Source organism: Amphiura filiformis, chromosome 19 (genome assembly GCF_039555335.1).
Source record: "Amphiura filiformis chromosome 19, Afil_fr2py, whole genome shotgun sequence".
NCBI lineage: Eukaryota > Metazoa > Echinodermata > Ophiuroidea > Amphilepidida > Amphiuridae > Amphiura > Amphiura filiformis.
The window spans coordinates 55,339,547-55,358,380 of NC_092646.1; the positions used below are offsets into that span (position 1 = coordinate 55,339,547).

An 18,834-nucleotide genomic window follows, 5' to 3' on the forward strand; every position below is an offset into this window, starting at 1 on the left:
CAGGACACTGGACTGGATGTTATGGATTTGGGAACGGCCATGCAGGACAGAAGGGTTTGGCGTGCTGTTGTAGTTCGAGGACACCACTCATGTTAAGCAAGTAAGCTAATACTTTTCTTTCATGACTTTCACCACAATTTTTTATTTTTTCAAATATCTTAAAAATACAAGAATCTAAGCTTATTGAACAGACAGTAGGTTATTTTTTGTTAGTGTCTTTACTTCAAATTGTGATTTATAGTACAGAATTTTCTCTTAAACAAATTAACTGAATTTATCTGAATATTGTTTTTGTAGAACAAGTACATAGATCGGCACAAAATCTTACACGTAGTCAATTCGTGCACGTCTTTTGTTGTTGTTAAGTAAGTTGGCATTAAAGGGACCATTGAAAGAAAATATTATTTGGTATCAAAATAAAGCCCATAAAATATAGAATCAATATCTAAAACAATTGAAGAACTAACTATTTTAGAAATAAAAATACAATAAAAACAACATACTCGATTTACACCCTTCCGACGCTACATCGCGCGTCATTTATCAAAAGTAGAAAATTGGGCGCTTTCCGGATGACGTCATTGTGGTTACGCGTTTAGAGTTGCGTTGACATTTTTGCCGGGATAATTTGACAACAGCAGTGATCGCGATCTAAATATCAGATGCAATAATCATGATAATACAACCACTTATATAATTATTTAAAGGTCAAGTAAAAACAAAATACCAGTTGATTGTCCACATGTTATCAAAAAGAGGAAGTGGGGGCCTTTTTATTTATCATTTATTATTTTTTACAATGCAAATTGATTTAGGCCTATGTATTATTCCCGGACATTAGGCCTATTAGTTGTGTAACTTGTAGAGGAGGATGATAGGATCGAGGCTCTTGTTATTTGATGGTTCTCTGAGCATGCTGAGAGGATGATTAAAACAGAGCCTTTAAATTGAAATGCTTATGGACACCCAGCAAACACAAAAACGTTTTAAATAAGTTATATTTTGGCTTTTGGTTTAGGTAAAAACGTTTTAATAACATTAAAATATCGGGTTATATAGGTCATGATCCTAAAGGTCATGATAACGTTTTAAAACGTTTTGTATGAAAACACACTACAACAATATTTTTAAATGTTTTCAAAAAATGTTATTGCAAACTATTTTTGCAAACATTTTTGCCAAATATTGTGTCAATACTTAAATAACATTATGTTAAAATATTTGAACCCAGCAAACACAAAATTGTTCTTAAAAAACCTTTTAATAACATTTAAATGTCGGGTTATATAAAGGTCATGAAAACGTTTGTAAAACGTTATTGAAAATATTTTGGGCAAACATTTTTCCCAAAATAACATTCTGTTTAGAATGTTTTGTATCAAGTTTTCAAGAATGTTTTTGGAATGTTATTAAAACGTTTTTATACCCTTTATATAACCCGACATTTAAACCTTTTCTGTAAAACATTTTTGTTTGCTGAGTAGTACATTATCAAAAAATGTTTTTTTAAGGTTATGAAAACGTTTTATACTCTTAATATACCCTTTATATAACCCGACATTTAAACGTTTTCTGACAACCTTTTATAACCTTTTGTGAATGATGTCGAAAACGTTTTGTGTTTGCTGGGTAGAAGCAAATCTAAACAATTGACAATATTATTAACTTTTGAAACAGTGAAAAAAAGTTTTCCCTTATAATAAAGAAAATAGCATTAAACATTTCAGACTCCCTCAATGGCAATGCCATGCGAAAGGAAGCGGGCCGGGCGGGGACGATCAATTGTCTTTTTTTTCATCATCGTCAAGCATGCAGCTTCCTATTTTACTTATTCATAAATTCAACCACCGGTCAACATGACCAAGATATGATTCCGATGACTTTATGTAGGCCCTACATGGCATGTATAAAACCATAGAACTAATTTTTATGAGTAGGCCTAGGCCTATGATATAGTGACGATGACGAAGGGAATATCGCCAAGATTTGCCGCAACACATAAATTGCAGATGATGTGCCGGCGCGAACACCTCCCATGGGTATTATTATTATAGGCCTATGTATAGGGCCTACCTTAAAATATTCAAGAGATGACAATTGGTTAAAAAAAGCCTTTTCTTCCATAAGTTAACTTTCAAAAGCGCTTGTTTTCATACCCCAAACATGCCAAAGTAGGCATAGGCCCTTTTTATTTTGCAAATTTATTCCCCTAGATGCCATGTGTTATACGGGACACTTGCCAATATTATTTGAGCCGTTGGCACTGGGGCAGTAGCTGAACGGCAGATGAAGAACATGACATGCAAGCTGTTCTTGAAATAAATTACGAGGAGCGCCTACAAGCATACATAGGCCTTTAAAAAGCCTATATGCTACAAACATCAAATGGGAATTATTATAGGCCTACACTTATTTTAATCTATGGATGGTTAGGCCCGGTGTAGGCCTAGGCTATGCGAAATTGATGTCAGTCATTTCTAAAAACGAAATATCCAGTCAGGCGCGCTGTAGGCCTATTTTACCAGATTTACCCAATCAACATAAACTTTGTAACTGTAGGTATACCTTTGATAAAACGCTCGGACACTTTGCACTTTCAAGTTTCAGTGGGAATTGTGATAGGATTATGCCTAGAAGCATTTCCGAAAACGCAAACTAAAGGCTGACAGCTACTATTGTTCATATGATTGTTTGGAGTGGCCTTTTTATGTAGGCCTACCTCTCGTGGTTCTTTATCTTCGAATTTGTTTCTCGTTTTTCATAGGCCTTTAAAAATAAATAAAAATAAATTTCGGCTTTTGTATATAGCGCCTTTTTCCAGATCTCGGAGTGTTCAAAGCGCTGTAAGTTCGCTGCCATGGTACTGCCACATCGCATAATCTATCTAGGCTGGATGCTGCCGCAAATCTAGCCGCACTGGGATTGTAACATCCACCAATTATCTTTTCAGCTCCCCAAATTTCATTGGGTGAAGGAAGTTTTTGATAACCAAACAACTAATCACCGATTTTTGAGAAGCAGGAGGAAACTGGAGATCCAGGAGAAAATCTGCGAGCATGGATCCGGGATCGGGATAAACCAAGTTCACATGAGTCTTTTGGCCACGCGCCGGGGCTTGAAGTTGAACCCGGGACCTCAGTGTGCAAGGCGAGAACCTCGCCAACTCGCTCTCCCGAGCCTGACTTTTGTTTTGAACCTGGTCCCGTTCCATATAAATGTGTCTCAACACGGAGCGATCGTTTAGAAACAAACAAACACACATTAATCACTCGCAATTCAGCTTCCAAACTTCGGAGTCAGGATCGGCATACAGGATCGGCCGCACGCCCGCGACGTAGGCTAATTAGGCCTGAAGAAATTAAGTCGCATGTCATAACCCGAAACATCATTGCCTTCTCTTTCCTATCCTCACCAGATATTTCAGAGGAAATAAGTAAAGAGTTGCCTCAGTAAAAACAAATGATACACTGAGTCTCCAGCAAAAGCCGAACAACTAGCACTGACAGCTTTGACTTTGTCAATATGAAGGCCTAGGCCTAACTTACTTATGTTTCCCCGTTGTTGGCCAATTTTGTAGGCCTAGCTAGAATTTATATATAGGCCTATCATAGAAGTCATTATAGCTTAGTAATTTATATTATAATATCCTTTTTAATATACTTGTTAGGCCTAAAAGGCACAGAAAAGTTCTTTGCTGTATTTATATAAACACGTTCATGCGTTGGTTTAGGACCAAGTCTGGACTATGCAGTGTTGCCATGCAGCGGAAAGGATAACCACTTTGACGTCACAGGGGTTGCCACGTGTCTCTGCACATATGAATTGGGCGGAGTGATGCGACATTGGGCGCTTTGTTTTTATTTGCTGATTTGGGGGGTAAAATAAAGGAAAATTGCGTTTATCATTTTAGAAATGGATTCTATATGTTATTAGCTTTATTTTGATACCAAATATGTTTTTCTTTCAATGGTCCCTTTAAAGTAAGTTCAATGTTAAACGACCCATGCCATTTGACTTATTTTGAATATTAATGATTTGACCCGGCATTACCAATTTCTATAAATATAATGGGAATTTACACGTACGTGTGTAATATACACAAACGTTGCATCGTCTCATAGAAAAAGGTTTGAAGAACGTCGTCAAATAGTTTAAAGTAGGATCATACAGGTGAGATATAAACTATCCAATCAGTTAATATTGATTAACTTAATTTAAAGGCTATTAAAGTGGGGGCATGATGTACTTTAGGTGCATGGTTCAATTAATTCCAGAATGGGGGTGTAGCCGGAAGTTACATTTACTAAAATAGGATATAGTGCTCATAGGGTCTGTAAAGTCCCAACGTAGCATACTTCTAACCTTTTATTGTGCTAATTAATAGTATAATCTCTAGAAGTAGCTAAAGTTTGCCTCGGTTATGTATAAGGCCTAAACATGTACTGATACGGTAGCTTAGTTTGATTAAAGTTACCCTATTACGGATTTTGTACAATGACTTAAATTTTAAAATATGAACTTAATTATCATTTCAGATGGTAGCTTTATACAGCAATACCTGGACAATGTGACCCCTCCCTTTCAAACAAGATGGCAAATAATGACCCTGCAAGGCCTGATAATATCAGCAGAGTCTTGCAAGCTGTGGAATACGTATGTCATGAGGCAATCCCAGCTATTGAGGATGTTATCAAATCTTGGCACGCAAAGCAGAAGGCTATAGGACTTCAACCATGCAGGAATCCTACCAAATGTTTTAACTTCCCAGGAAAGCCTGCAAGACCATCTTCCTGTGATAACTGTGTCAAGTGGGGGCAAGCTCTTGAAGATTCGTATTACCCACAACAAAAGAAGCAATGCATGGCATGGGAAAATGTGAATGCTTCATTTCTGTATGATAATCCTATTGAACTATCCAATGCATTTGCATTTCATATACCACCTCAACAAAAACCAGCTAAGATCAGTGACTATGATGTTGCTAGCATTCTTCAAATTATGATTCGATGTGGTGAATTTCATCAGTGCAATTCTGCTACCAAGAGTTATTTTGAACCATATGACGTCATTCAGAAGGTCAGTATCTGTCTATTATAGAGCCGACTATTTTGTAGACTATGCCATTGTCGATTTTTGATAAATAAAACATGTTATTGATCATGATGAAAGCATTCAGTTGAACTCGAAATTATACTGATATTTATTACATCAAAATGCTAGTATAAAATTGTTATGAAAAAGTTTATATAATTCTATTAGTGACAGTAAAAGTAAAGTATACGTACACTCATAGAAATTGTTCGTTGGCATTACTCAGTAAGTTGATGTAAGTCGTTGCGTCAACTTTCCGAGTAATGCCAACGCGTACAATTTTGAGTAACGCTGACTCGATTTCATTATGTTGGTCGCACTCATTTGCACTTACTTTATTGAGTTGTTACAACTCAGAAAATAAAACTAGCCTAGGTTAGCATAATTTTCTAGAGGTGTGCTATACAAAATGTTGCACTGATTACAAAAATAAATATTTGAATACTGCTAATTGTGCAGAAAATGATCTAATTGCGTGAAATAAGTAACAAAGTACCAAATTGGAATAACTCAAAACAATAAGTACCAGTAATTTAATATGAACGAGTTACATCAACTTCATGTTAAGTTACAATAACTCAACTAATTGGTTCTTTGAACCTTGTTTATTTTTCTAAGTTCCCTTAACTTGAATTCAGAAGTTGGCATTACTTAAAAAGTTGACGCAACGACTTACATCAACTTTTTAAGTAATGCCAACAAAGTTGATTAGTTGACGGAACATTTTGAGCTTTTTCAGCACTTTTTAAGTTCGGATAACTAAAATGAATTTTGTTTTGGCAACTTTTACACTATTTTTGAGTTGTCCAAACTTACTCCTTTTGAATTGCGCCAACTAGGCGAACAAGTCATTTCTATGAGTGTAGGCTTATATTATTGAATGCAACATCATAAGGTACCAGTTGTGTTCACCCATGTATATCCTAAATAATATTTGTGATGCGATCAAGCAAAATCAGTCGGAACTCGGCAATAATAAATTTCTTACAGGATAGTAAAAAACATTTACAAAGCTGGATTTTGTAGAAAATCCCATTGAAATTGAACAACCAGTTCCAAAGATATGAGCAATTAAAGAGTTTCCAAAACAAGAAGAAACAAAAGGAAATATTTCCTTTATTTGGCTATATCTCAAAATCAATATTTCCGAGTTCCGACTGATTTTGCTTGATCGCATCACATTTGTTGAAATTGGTTGAGAATTGAAGAAACGGTGATCCAAAACCTAATGAAGATACGAAATAAAAAGTTGCACTTTGTGTTCTAATCAATGAAACCACGACGCTAGTTGTTCGTGTTAATCAATGAAAGCTCTCTTGTTAAAATCATTACATCATGGCCAATTTTAGTAGGCCAGGAATCCGACAATCTCATCCATAGAAGCTCATAGACAGCCGTGTTAAACATGTAAACCACAATCCAAAGTCAGTAGTCCACTTGGGAAGCTAACAAACAGAGGGAGTACGGTGACTGAAAAGATGATCAGTTGTGAAAATCTATCAATTGTGCACAAATTAATTAAATCGGAGTTTTAAGCTTAAATTCAATATCCAGAGTATGCACAATGGGCAAGTGGACTACGGGGTAGTCTAACTATTTTGTATAAATAAGTTTCCGATACACCAAAATATTAAAAGAGAGCGAATCACTAATCGAGAGAGATGGAGGGGAGAGAAAGATCGAGTATGTATGTGTAGGGGTGGTGCGTGGGAGAGGGGGAGAGAGATTGGAGAGAGAGAGCGAGAGACTAATTATGTAAACAAATGCGATGTAAAAACGTGGACACAGGTTACAAGTTTGTAATCCTTTTATGACATGAATCAAAAAATAATTATGATTTGTAGGTGTTTAAATATTATGGTTCATATGGTATATCTGCATTTTTACTAAGGTATCCGTATCATGGAATCATCTTATACGCATGCCTCCAAACATGGACATAAGTCGGGAAGACACCGAGGATCACTTCACGGACATCACCCAAATGATGTCTTGTCTTGCAGAACTTGGTTACTTCAGTGACGAACACGAGAGTCGGATGTTTTCACATTTAGAACAAGAAGTAAGAATTAGTGAAAATACCTTGAATTGATAACAGGATCTATAATAGTTGATGACCAAGATAAAGATCATGATAAAGGCAAAGAATAAGATCATGAGATGTCAGCATCAGGCGCCCATAAACATGATAAAGGTTCTGATAATCTGATTCAATATACTTGGGTTTTCTTAGATTGCAGGAAAGAAAATGGAAATATTTGACCAAGGATATAAATTTTTTTTTTTTAAAATGGAGCAAAATGCTATTTCTTGTTCCAAATTTACAATACATATTTGCTGAAATAAGAGAATTCGAAAAAAAAGGGCAATCGTCGGGTATGACTTTAAAAAAAAGGAGGGTCATCTGGTATATTCGACTTCAAAAGGGGCCTATTGACAGGCATATACCGTCATTTCTAAAGCTGCGTACCCCCCGGTAAACATTAACAAAATGCCACAACATAGTATTTAGTAGGTCTCGCATCTGCTTTGTATTAGAATTATCAAAACGTGGTAATTGTAACTGATAAGCTATTTAAACATTTTTCAATGCTTCGCAACTTAAAAGTGTCTCCATTAAGTGATCAAGAGGAGTAACTCATATGACTGAATGTTTAAACCAAATGAAACACATCGTCTAAAGCAAATGTAGAAGGATTTAATGCAAACTTTTCAGAATTTTAATTTCTCAATATTGTTGTATCACTTTAAATTTTTGAATTAATTATCAATTGCTTTGCCATTTACTTCTTTGTATTAGGTATTTAACATTGATCCAGCATCCTCATTAACAAGGAATGATCCCAAAGCTGTTGTAAGGAGGCATAAACGTTTGCATCCTTCAGGTAAGGTCAAATCCTATGTCAGTAATAAACTAGTCTAAGATTATTTTTCAGGTTTTCACGAGTAAAGGCATTTTTGTTTCATATTTCTCTCAACAAATAACAAAGATAAAGGAATTAAATAATTTCAATGTTATTGTAATGCGCATTTAGTCAATCATGCCAAGTATATTTATCCTCCTTATGATTGTTTTTGTTGTGTTCCTTTCAGATCCAGAAGATAAGTTATGTTGGACCTTTGGTTGTGAGAAGGAAGTGTTTGCTGCTTGTGAAAAATGTCCTGGTTTTTTGTGTGAAAGACATTGTAGACAAGACGACCCGTGTGCTAATCATACCATGTCTAAAGGTAGTGTGATATTACAACTATAAATAATACAAGCAGTACATATATTGTCAAGTTTGTATTTAGGCAGATTAATTTTTTTTGTTCAAATCTGGCTATTAATAATAAACTATGAAGTATGCAATATGAACCAGTAGGAAATCTCAAAATGTCTTCAAATGAAATTGAATGCCTAAGTGGAAAAAGTAGTTGGCAAGAATTCAAGGCTAGCTCCTTAAAACGTGTGTGTAACAAAGATTTTAAATCTTTGCAAATATCTCCATATAAAAAGTTCGCTGAACTTGTCAATTTCGAAAAGGAATGAGGCAGAGCTCTCCATAAGTGAAACAACATGTTGATTTTCATGGATATACTAGCTAATCCCATTGTTCTCTAAAAGGGAAAGAATTCCAAACAATGTGAAAGGCTTGCTATGTTGAACCACAAAACCAGGATCTTTGGTTGCACTAGTCCGGATTTTTTTAGCGGAGATTTCTTTTTTTACATTGGGGGATGGGGTTGGAAAATTGTTTTTGAAATAGCACCTTTTGACGAAATAAGTTAATTTTATTTGTCTTGTCATTCTCTATGAAATGTTTGTCATGCCTCTCCTTCAGATGATATCTTGCTTTCTCGACTCTCACGTCATAGCAAAGCGCATTTTTGATTTTTCTTCTTTTGGACACGTGGTAACAACTTTGCAGCAGTTTCTTTGTTAGCTTGTATGAGATAGCTATATTTTGTGGATTGGCCAGTACCATCGTCTTCCTCTGTTAGTGCAGTGAATCTATTTCGCACTTCAATTGCATAGTTTTCCTGCAGATCTGGATCAGAAGCAAGTTTGTTCCAGTTATATTTTACTGTCTTTGGAGGTGATTTGCCATTTGCTCTGAGACTAAGCCTTATATTGGCTGTTACGATTCTGTGACCTGATCCTATGCTAGCAAATGAGTTATAGGCCTCAGAATTGATCACGCTATTCCTCTATTTCGTCCTGATTAGTACATAGTCAATGTGTGCTCTATACCCACTTGACAGCTCACATGTCCATAGTTTTGTTGTCCTCTTCTGAAATGTGGTATTGGTAGCAACAAGGTTGTTTTCTAGAGTATAATCTAGCATAGATTCACCATTTCTGTTTGTAGTTTCGTTTTTAGAAAACTTTGCTATGTCCTGTCCAACTCTTGCATTGAAATCTCCCATTACTATAAGAAAGTTGTGTGCAGGTACTTCCCTGGATGCTTTAGTCAGTTGATTGTAAAAGTCTGTAACATCATCTTCATTAGCGACATTTGTTGGAGAGTATGTCACTATGATTGTAGTCTGTGGGTTGCTATTAAGTGTGACTTTAAGTATTCTTGGTGACATGTAGCATACAGATACTAACACTTTTCTGGCAAAATTACTCTGCAGAGCTCCAACTCCACCGACTGCTGCACCCATACTGTTTCTTCATGCAGAGCTACCCAGCAAACACAAAAACATTTTTAAAACGTTTTAAACAAATTATATTTTGGCTTTTGGTTTAGGTAAAAACGTTTTAATAAAATTAGAATGTCGGGTTATATAAAGGTCATGAAAACATTTTAAAACGTTTGGTATGAAAACACACTACAACAATATTTCTAAAATGTTTTCAAAAATGTTATTGTAAACTATTTTGGCAAAATTTTTTGCCAAATATTTTATCAACACTTAAATAACATTATGTTAAAATATTTGCCCCCAGCAAACACAGAAATGTTCTTAAAATGTTTTCTTCAAAACGTTTTAATAACATTTAAATGTCGGGTTATATAAAGGTCATAAAACGTATTTAAAACGTTATTGCAAATATTTTGGGCAAACATTTTTCGCAAAATATTTTTTCAACCCAAAAATAACATTCTGTTTAGAATGTTTTGTATCAGGTTTTCAAACATGTTTTTGGAATGTTATTAAAACGTTTTTATACCCTTTAACCCGACATTTTGAACGTTTTCTGTAAAACATTTTGTGTTTGCTGGGCAGTAGATTATCAAAAAATGTTTTTCAATGTTATTAAAACGTTTTATACCCTTAATATACCCTTTATATAACCCGACATTTAAACGTTTTCTGACAACATTTTAAATAAATAACCTTTTGCGAATGATGTCGAAAACGTTTTGTGTTTGCTTGGTAGTTATAAGCTGGAATCCTTCAATGAAATTTTCGTATTGAAGTATAGGGCACGGTGGCTCAGTGGTTACGGCCTTGGACTCATAATCTGAGAGCTTACTCGACGTGCGTGGGTTCGATTCCCCGTCCCACCACCGTGTTGCGCCCTTGGGCAAGGCGCTTTGCCTCGCTTGCCTCACCCCACCCAGGTGCAATGGGAAGCTGTTAGGGGTAGTCACAGTCGTTGTACTGATGGACCCTGCGCCACTTGTAGGCTGCAAACGTGGTTCCGACATATTCTAATGACGGCGGAATAAATGTAAAGCGCTTTGAGGCTGTTTACGGCATAAAGCGCTATATAAATATCTACATTTTATTTTTATTTAAGTTGGTCATCATGGCCAAATATGAGGTTAATTTGGTGAGAAACTCACACACTGGCGTCAACATTGGTGGTGGTGGTGGTGGTGGTGGTGGAAGGAGGGGGTGGGGTGGGTGATTGCATGGACCACCCCTATCAAAATATTGGGGGATTTATTGGGATCTACGCCTATGGGCGGGGAGTATAATAAATCATGACACTTCATTTTTCTGCTTTCAGTTTATTATGTGATTGGCCATACGTTTCTTAGGCTTTGAAGAAAGAAACCAATCTCATAAATTGTCATTACTGTTATTACATTTTCAGACGTAGCAGTGTTGAAAGATTCTATGTTGCGTGAATATGGCGTCATACGGCGCTTCACTGGACAACAAACCAAGATTAAACAACAAACAATTATTCAGGGAGATCAGATCAACACGGCAGGTAATCAGAAATACAAATTCCACCCAAGTCACACCCTAAGCGAGGCATGTGAAGGGTTTGGTAGCTATGTTGGTGCCTTTTGCATGACAACAATGAGAACCTCTTTCTCATAGATGGTCGAACGTGGAAGTAACCATAAAAGAACAGAGACAAATTAAAACGCTGCTCTTAATATAATTTTACAATTCTTAAAAATAATTTAGTAATAAAACTGAATTAAAATCTAAATCTCAAATTGTAGACCCAAACGCTTTGCGATCATATAAATGCCATGAGGTTTTGTTTTTTCTAAAGATATTTTTCATCATTTTCTTTGCCGGCAAACTTGACCCGAGGATTTCGCATCTCCAGTGTGTATGTTCTAACAATAATGTAACGACACTATCCATTCTATCATATGTTATTTGATTTCAATTAATGAGCGCAATCATGTTTCTAGGAAATGAGAAGATACAGAAGGAAGTACGAGAAACTAAAACTACTGTTCTGGAGACGAGTAAAGGTACACTTTACCATTTTATTTGGAATAATACGCTAATTCTTGTGGCATATAAATACTTTACGTTTTTTCCGAAATCATATTGTTTGGTTCGCATATTCCATTAATAAGCCGGAGAAAGTGTGAATCTTAGTTGTGGAGGTGAGAAACAGATTCGTTTCCATTCTTTGTGTTTGGCTTATTTGATTAGACGTGACTTAATTGGATACAGTAACAGAAATACAATTGTAGTACAAGTGAGGTGCTTTAAGCAGAATGAGGTTGAATTACTGTAAACATAAAACGCTTTGCTTTCCCCCTCTCCAGAAAAATTATGCACATGGGGGTGGAAATGACACCGTGCCATTCCTCTTTTGCCTCGGCTTTATTTGGCTCAATATTTGAGTGCAAACACCGCTACCTTCGGCACGACCATGTTTCATTCTTTCTATTATAATATAGATAAGTCCATCCATTTATTCATTATACCAATGTTTCTAAATCTCTTACTTTTTGCTTCTTCCAAAGATATTGAACAGATTCAGAAGGAAGTCGAGGAAACCAAACAGATTGCCATGGACACACTGAAAGGTAATGCATTTAGCGGCAAAACGACGCCCATTTATTATGTTCAGAAAAGTCAAGTAAATTCGAGAAAACAAGGTTCAAACCACATGCAATATCTAAACTTTGTTCAAGTCTTCAAAAGAAGAGGGTCCACGTGAAGTACGTAATAGCCCGCTAAATGTAGCTGACTAAGACAAGTACTTAAAGCCGTAATGTGTGATTTGCATAAAGAATAGATTCCTATTTCACTGATCACATTCATTGTCCCCTTTTAATTTCAAGCCAAACAAATGATGTAAAACGAAGAAAATTCCAGCACCTACAATGCGTGTATTAGCTCGTCGATTATATTATTATCATGCTTATTGGTGGAACTTCACGCAGCTGGGATGTACAAACAAGACGTAAGACGAATAGCAATATGCACACAGTTTATACGTCAAAACGTAAGACGCATAGCGATATGCACGCAGCTTATACGTCACTGATTCAACGATACGTGTATTACATGAGCTCACACGCACGGGACCTTAATGCAAGCACTCGATCGGTGAACTCTTAATAAAATCGGAGATCTCCGGATTTAATATAAAAAACTTAAATTTTACTGTAATTAAAGCTTTTCAGGCTTAGTCTTTCACACCAATGGGCATTGCAATCATGCAAAAAGTAGAAATTCTTTGGAGCAAATCACACATTATGACTTTAAATGAGGTCATGAGCATAAAATGAGACTTCAGAAACATTGGGCATAAATGAGATTTTTATTTTTAGTATGTGGTGCTCGAGATAATTTGTTACTCACTTTCTATTTTAAAAAAATGCATAGCACTGCGCTCTGGGAATATGATTTCAAATAGCTACCTGGGATTCTCACTAAAACAATTTATCCCAGTTTTGGTTATGGTATGCAATGGAATATTGCATAAATTCCGCATTTACCAATATCACCAAGCATTACCTCGTTTTATATAATGTATACGAATTAGTACAGACAAATTATTCTGATCTTCGCTTAACCGAAACAGAAAAGAGTTTTTTCGCTCGATATGTGAAAGTCACCCTAATGCGTAACCCTACGCGTTAGACCTTTTTTATATACTTTAGTTTAGTTATCAGAAGAAATGGCCAAAAAAAGAAGAAAAGTGAGCTGAAAATAAGGGAAAAAACAAATTTAGCAAAATATTTAAATATTTTGCTACATTACTTTTCATTGCCATAGAAGCAGCCACGTATATCATGATATGTGCATGGTTGGCATGTGCCCCCAATCTTTGTAAAACAAAATACAGAGGCTGATAAAGGCTAATGCACTCTCAATCAAGGTTGAAAACTATATTTTTACGCATGGTAATTGGTACACTATTTTACAAATAGTTAACATATAGAAAAGTGCCTGCGTTAAACCTATTTCAGAATTTTTGTAATGATTTTTTTGGTCAATTATTAATAGTCAGTGATGACGCATTTTTCTTTATTATATTTTCAGATATCACCGTGATAAAAGAAAGCTTACCTGGACAGGAGAGTGATACCAGTGAGTGCTCTATTATATTAAGTAGTCAGTGCTTTGATTGTTTTGGAATTTGCCAATTGGAATTGCCGCATTTTTTTTTTTTTTATTTTTCCCCCAATTATCAATTTGTTTACTAAAATTCAAACAGTGAAAAGGACTTACGTTTATATAAATGGAAAGGAAATATAAACGATGATGATCAGAACTGCGAGAAGAAATTTAGCATAAAGAGTAAGGTCTATCATGATGATTGAGACACACGTGACACATCGGTCGAGACTCTAATAATACCGCTCTGTAAAATCTATTCATTGTAACTCATATTTTCACCTTCTGTTGCTTCGTAGATTTTCTTTCCGAGATATCGAACTGGAGACAGAGACTTGAGAAAAAGTACCAGCAAGACAGAAGCAAAATTAGGTTCGGTAGGGGCAGACGAGCGATAGCCGATACAGATGACATATTTGTAGATTTGACTCTTCTTGAAGAACTGGAGGTGGATCAAGATATCATGGCTGGTATCAGTGATAATCAGCCATACTTAGATAACGCAAACCTAGAATATGATAAACAAGGTAACAGCAGGAAACTAGAATCATACGAGGAATTGTTTACAATTGCATCTGCTAAAAGGTGTAAAGCAGCTAACAATCAAGTAAATGTTGAAGACCAAGAAGAGGTTGTGAATCAAATACTGTTGTATGGTCCCGCTGGTAGTGGTAAAACCACATTAGTCTCTAGAATTGCGCATATATGGGCGACGGGGAAACATGATTTGTGTGAAAAATTTCATCTCACGATTTTCATAGAACTTAGGAAACTAAATTCTTGTGAAAGCCTTGAGCAAGTGATACAAAAACAGTTGCTACCGGGCATTGCGGTTGAGAGTATCGCAAAAGCAATCTATAAGTTAGGGAAGCGGTGCCTTGTAGTACTTGATGGGTTTGATGAGATGCGCAAGGACTTATATGACCATGCCCTTGAAAGTCCACTTTTATCTGGGTGCTTTGTCATTGTGACAACAAGGCCACATATGGTAGACGAATTCTGTCAAAGTCCAGACAAGTCAGGATATACCCACGTACGAATATCAGGATTTTCTCCTGATAAGGTTCAAATGTACATTGGAAAGTTCTTTAATAGGACTGGACAGACAGAAAAGGGGAGGAATTTGATTGAAAGAATAGATGAAACGCCCATATTACAAACCTTGTCATCTTTTCCAATTCTCCTTGTTATGATGTGTCTCCTTTGGGAAGACTCGAATTTGACAAACACACCTGTCCAAAGCATAACTAGTCTGTATGAGAAAGCTGTCATTTATCTTAATAAGCCGTTCCACAAGAGGCAACAAATATCACCAAGAAACATTGAAAACGTTCTCATCAATCTGGGTAAGCCTGCACTTGATGCATTGTTTGAGAATAATCTGCAAATTAGAAGTGATGAAGTTGATCAAGATATCTTGGTCCAGTCTTTTGACATCGGCCTAACAAATGAAGAAGAGAGTGCTCTTGTGGGGGAAACATGTGCTGCATTCATTCATAAAACGTTCCAGGAATTTTGTGCAGCAAAATATTTAGTTCATTTGTATCAGTTCAATGTTTTGATTTTCAGGTCACAAATTGACTTGATAAACACAAATAATGTTTATGATATGGGATATGTTCTGCAGTTTTGTTGTGGTTTATGTCCTGATGCTGCCAAACAAGTTTTGCATCATGTTGTTTGCTTGGTAAAACACTCACAGAATAGTTATAGTTATAGGTGGATGTTGCCACTTTTGATTTTGTATGAACATGACATATGCAACCAATCCTATGAAAGTGCTAACTTACATGCTGAGCTTGCACCATTACAAAATACCCCACTGGCACTAGGAAACAGTAACGCTATGACAGCGTTTTCCTACCTGGCTCTTTCGAAACAACGTTGTAGTTATCAGTGGACCCATAGTGTGGTGGAGATGTTTATACTGAATTTAAAATGTGATGCAAGTACATTGATTAGGCTGCTTGAATGTATGTCATCAATAACTAGAGTGACGCTATTGAATATTACATTAGCGGGTGATATTGACAATAGCATATCAGTAGCAAGTCGGTCAATAAAAATATTGCATATAAAACAAGGTTCACTAAGTGCAAACACAATGATGAGATTGCTTGGCTGTATGCCATCAGTTACATCAGTGACACTCTATTATGTTGATATCGGAGGTGAGGTTGATGACAGGATGCCAGTATTATGTGAATCACTCACAGAATTCATACTAGGTGGTTTACTGAGAGCAAACACGATGTTCAGATTACTTGGTTGTATGCCATCAGTAACATCAGTGACACTGGATGAGGTTGATATCGCAGGTGAGGTTGATAACAGGAGACCAGTATCATGTGAGTCACTCAAGAAATTCATACTAAGTGGTTCATTGAGTGCAAACACGATGTTGAGATTACTTCGTTGTATGCCAGCAGTTACAACAGTGACACTCGATGGGGTTGATATTGCTGGTGAGATTGTTGATCATGGTGAGGTTGATGAAAGCATATCAGCGTCATGTGAGTCAATTACTGAATTTGTAATAGGCGCTTGTTCACTATTAAGTGCAAACACAATGATGCGGTTGCTTGATTGTATGCCATCAGTGAAGTTTGTGATACTCAATGAGGTATCAATAGCTGGTGATGCTGATCAGAACATACCAGTTTCTTGTCCTTTCATCAAATCAATCATAATACGGGGCTCACTAAGTGCAAACACTATGATGTGTTTACTTGGTTGTATGGCTTCAGTAACATCAGTGACACTCTTGACGATACAACTTACAGGTGATGTCGATGAAAGCATATCAGTATCATGTAAGGCACTTCGGGAATTCGAAATACAAGACGGCTCTCTAACAGCAAACGCAATGATGAAATTGCTTGATTGTATGCCACTAGTAACATCAGTGACACTCGATGGGGTTACAGTAGCAGGTGGTGTTGGTAGTTGCATCTCAGTATCATGCAAGTCACTCCAAGAACTAGAAATCCGGGGTGGTTCATTGAGTGTAGACACACTGATGAGACTGCTTGATTGCATGACATCAGTAATGTTAGTGACACTCACAAATGTTAAGATAGCAGGTGAGGGTGACGCTATAATCGCCAAATTTCCTGATATCTCAGGCACTGTCTCATATGTAAGAGATTGTGTACATTTGAACTTGGGATTCCATTGAGTTAGTTTATCCCCAATAATCCAGATTCATATTATTTGCTAGGGAAACACAAATAGAATCGTAAGAGATTACTCCCAAAGCACAAGAATAAACCAGCACACCCAGCGTATTTAGGCCATATCAAGATTTAAGGGATCATGCAACAGTATGATGTAAGACCGGTAGAAAAAGCACATGTCTATTATAGTGGGTGAATGTGGCGTAGTATGCTTACCGCTTTACACAAAATATTCAAATCGGTCAGACTCTATAAAAGAACGTGGAGATAAACATTTGATTTATTTTTGTACAATCCTCATAGGTTTAGAAAATATCCACCTGTCTTGTTAGCATTGTTATAGCATGGTAGTGGAGTGCAATACAACTAGTTTCCACTGTTTAAATGTTTGTTACCATCTTATAATGTGTATTATTGGGTGTTCAAATAGTATCAATACGAGAAATATCGAAACTACGAAAATATAAATTATGGTCGATTATATTCTGCCGGGATATTCTGATGGTTAGTCCAATAGATTCCCGTAAATATCGTGCAAATCATGTTAAGCTTGCCATATTGGGCTTACAAGGCTACTCTTTATAGGCTTTGGAGCTATTTCAACAGCACTCTTATTTGGTGGAAAAAGGTCATTCTACGACGTAGAGTTATGGAGTTATGGGCAAATATGTAAAGTTGTGACGTCACAGGTCTAATGTTGTCTGAACGGGGGCGAAAATTAAAATTACTACGATTTTGTGGAAAAATTATTTGTGGTTCCATGAGTAATCAGAAATAAAATAGGTTGCCATAAGTTGGCCAATGCAGAACAAAAATTAGGCATATGATGTCACAATATTACTCCATACCGCCATAACTTTAACATGATTTGCACGATTGTAGTGCCAACAAATGCCTCTAATATCAACAGTATGCTTAAGTACAGTGTTTTCATTTTTGCATTTTACTGTATATAATACTGTATCATTTACAGCTATTTGTTGGCAGAATTGCTGCATGTAAACGTTAGTTTACTGGAATTTGGTCAATACATGACTGGAATTTGGTCAATATATATATGTCATAGGGACCTGATGCATCCAGTTAAAAAATAAACAGTATATGCCTGTGGTTTGCTTATTCATTTATTTTGAACTATAGTCATAGCTTTAGAACTTCTAACGTATTCACAATAATTTAACATAGAAAGTATGTCCAATGCGGTTTAAAATTAGGAACACAGTAATGTTTTTAAAGAAAAATACCCGAATTTAAAAGTTGCAGCAAATTGTATTGATTTGAATTCGACACTTTTAAATTTTGGAATTTTTCTTTAAAAACACCAACTGTGCTGCTAATATTGAACGGCATTGGACAATTGGAATATCAAATTGCACGTAAATAAACTATACGAATACGATAGTTCTGAAGCTATATGCGTATTTATAACGACTGCGTTACTTTTTGTGAAGACTTTATTTGGTGCTGATCGAGTAGCTTTAACTCGTCAATCTATTTATTATTTATATTGGTGCTAAAATAATCAGTATTATAGTTTATATTTAAGTCATGTATAATAGTACTGTAAGTAGATCAACACTGCCAGAATGTTTCAAAATTTTGAGTAGCAAAATACTAGCAATGCAACAGCTAACTTATCAATTAATACCATAAAGGTCTCCTTCCAATTGTTGTTGTTGCTCCTCATCAGGTTGAAATGTTCCATATTAACTGTTTTACGCACCAAATGTTTTTGCATCGTATGTCAATAATGCAATAATTGTGAAATGTAAAATATTGGACAAAATTCAGCCGACCTTTTTATAAT

General features: G+C 36.0%; 1 protein-coding gene across 1 annotated transcript; it reads left to right on the forward strand.

The window, feature by feature from the left end:
- The first annotated feature begins 4,080 nt into the window (after positions 1-4,080).
- On the forward strand, positions 4,081-18,084 carry LOC140141519 (uncharacterized). Its single transcript, XM_072163403.1, has 10 exons — positions 4,081-4,170; positions 4,536-5,076; positions 6,983-7,153; positions 7,892-7,976; positions 8,185-8,319; positions 11,123-11,242; positions 11,682-11,744; positions 12,249-12,311; positions 13,777-13,824; positions 14,151-18,084. Exons 2-10 carry the CDS (start codon positions 4,591-4,593, stop codon positions 17,027-17,029), a joined length of 4,050 nt encoding a protein of 1,349 aa, XP_072019504.1. The 5' UTR covers positions 4,081-4,170; positions 4,536-4,590; the 3' UTR covers positions 17,030-18,084.
- The last annotated feature ends 750 nt before the right edge of the window (positions 18,085-18,834 follow it).

What these genes read in the sequence shown, in the direction of transcription:
- LOC140141519 (XM_072163403.1), top strand. Translation starts at nt 4,591, where the DNA reads ATGGCAAATAATGACCCTGCAAGGCCTGATAATATCAGCAGAGTCTTG. An exon ending in CATATGACGTCATTCAGAAG is followed by an intron (nt 5,077 to 6,982) that starts GTCAGTATCTGT and finishes ATTTTTACTAAG; the next exon opens with GTATCCGTATCATGGAATCA. An exon ending in TAATCATACCATGTCTAAAG is followed by an intron (nt 8,320 to 11,122) that starts GTAGTGTGATAT and finishes TTACATTTTCAG; the next exon opens with ACGTAGCAGTGTTGAAAGAT.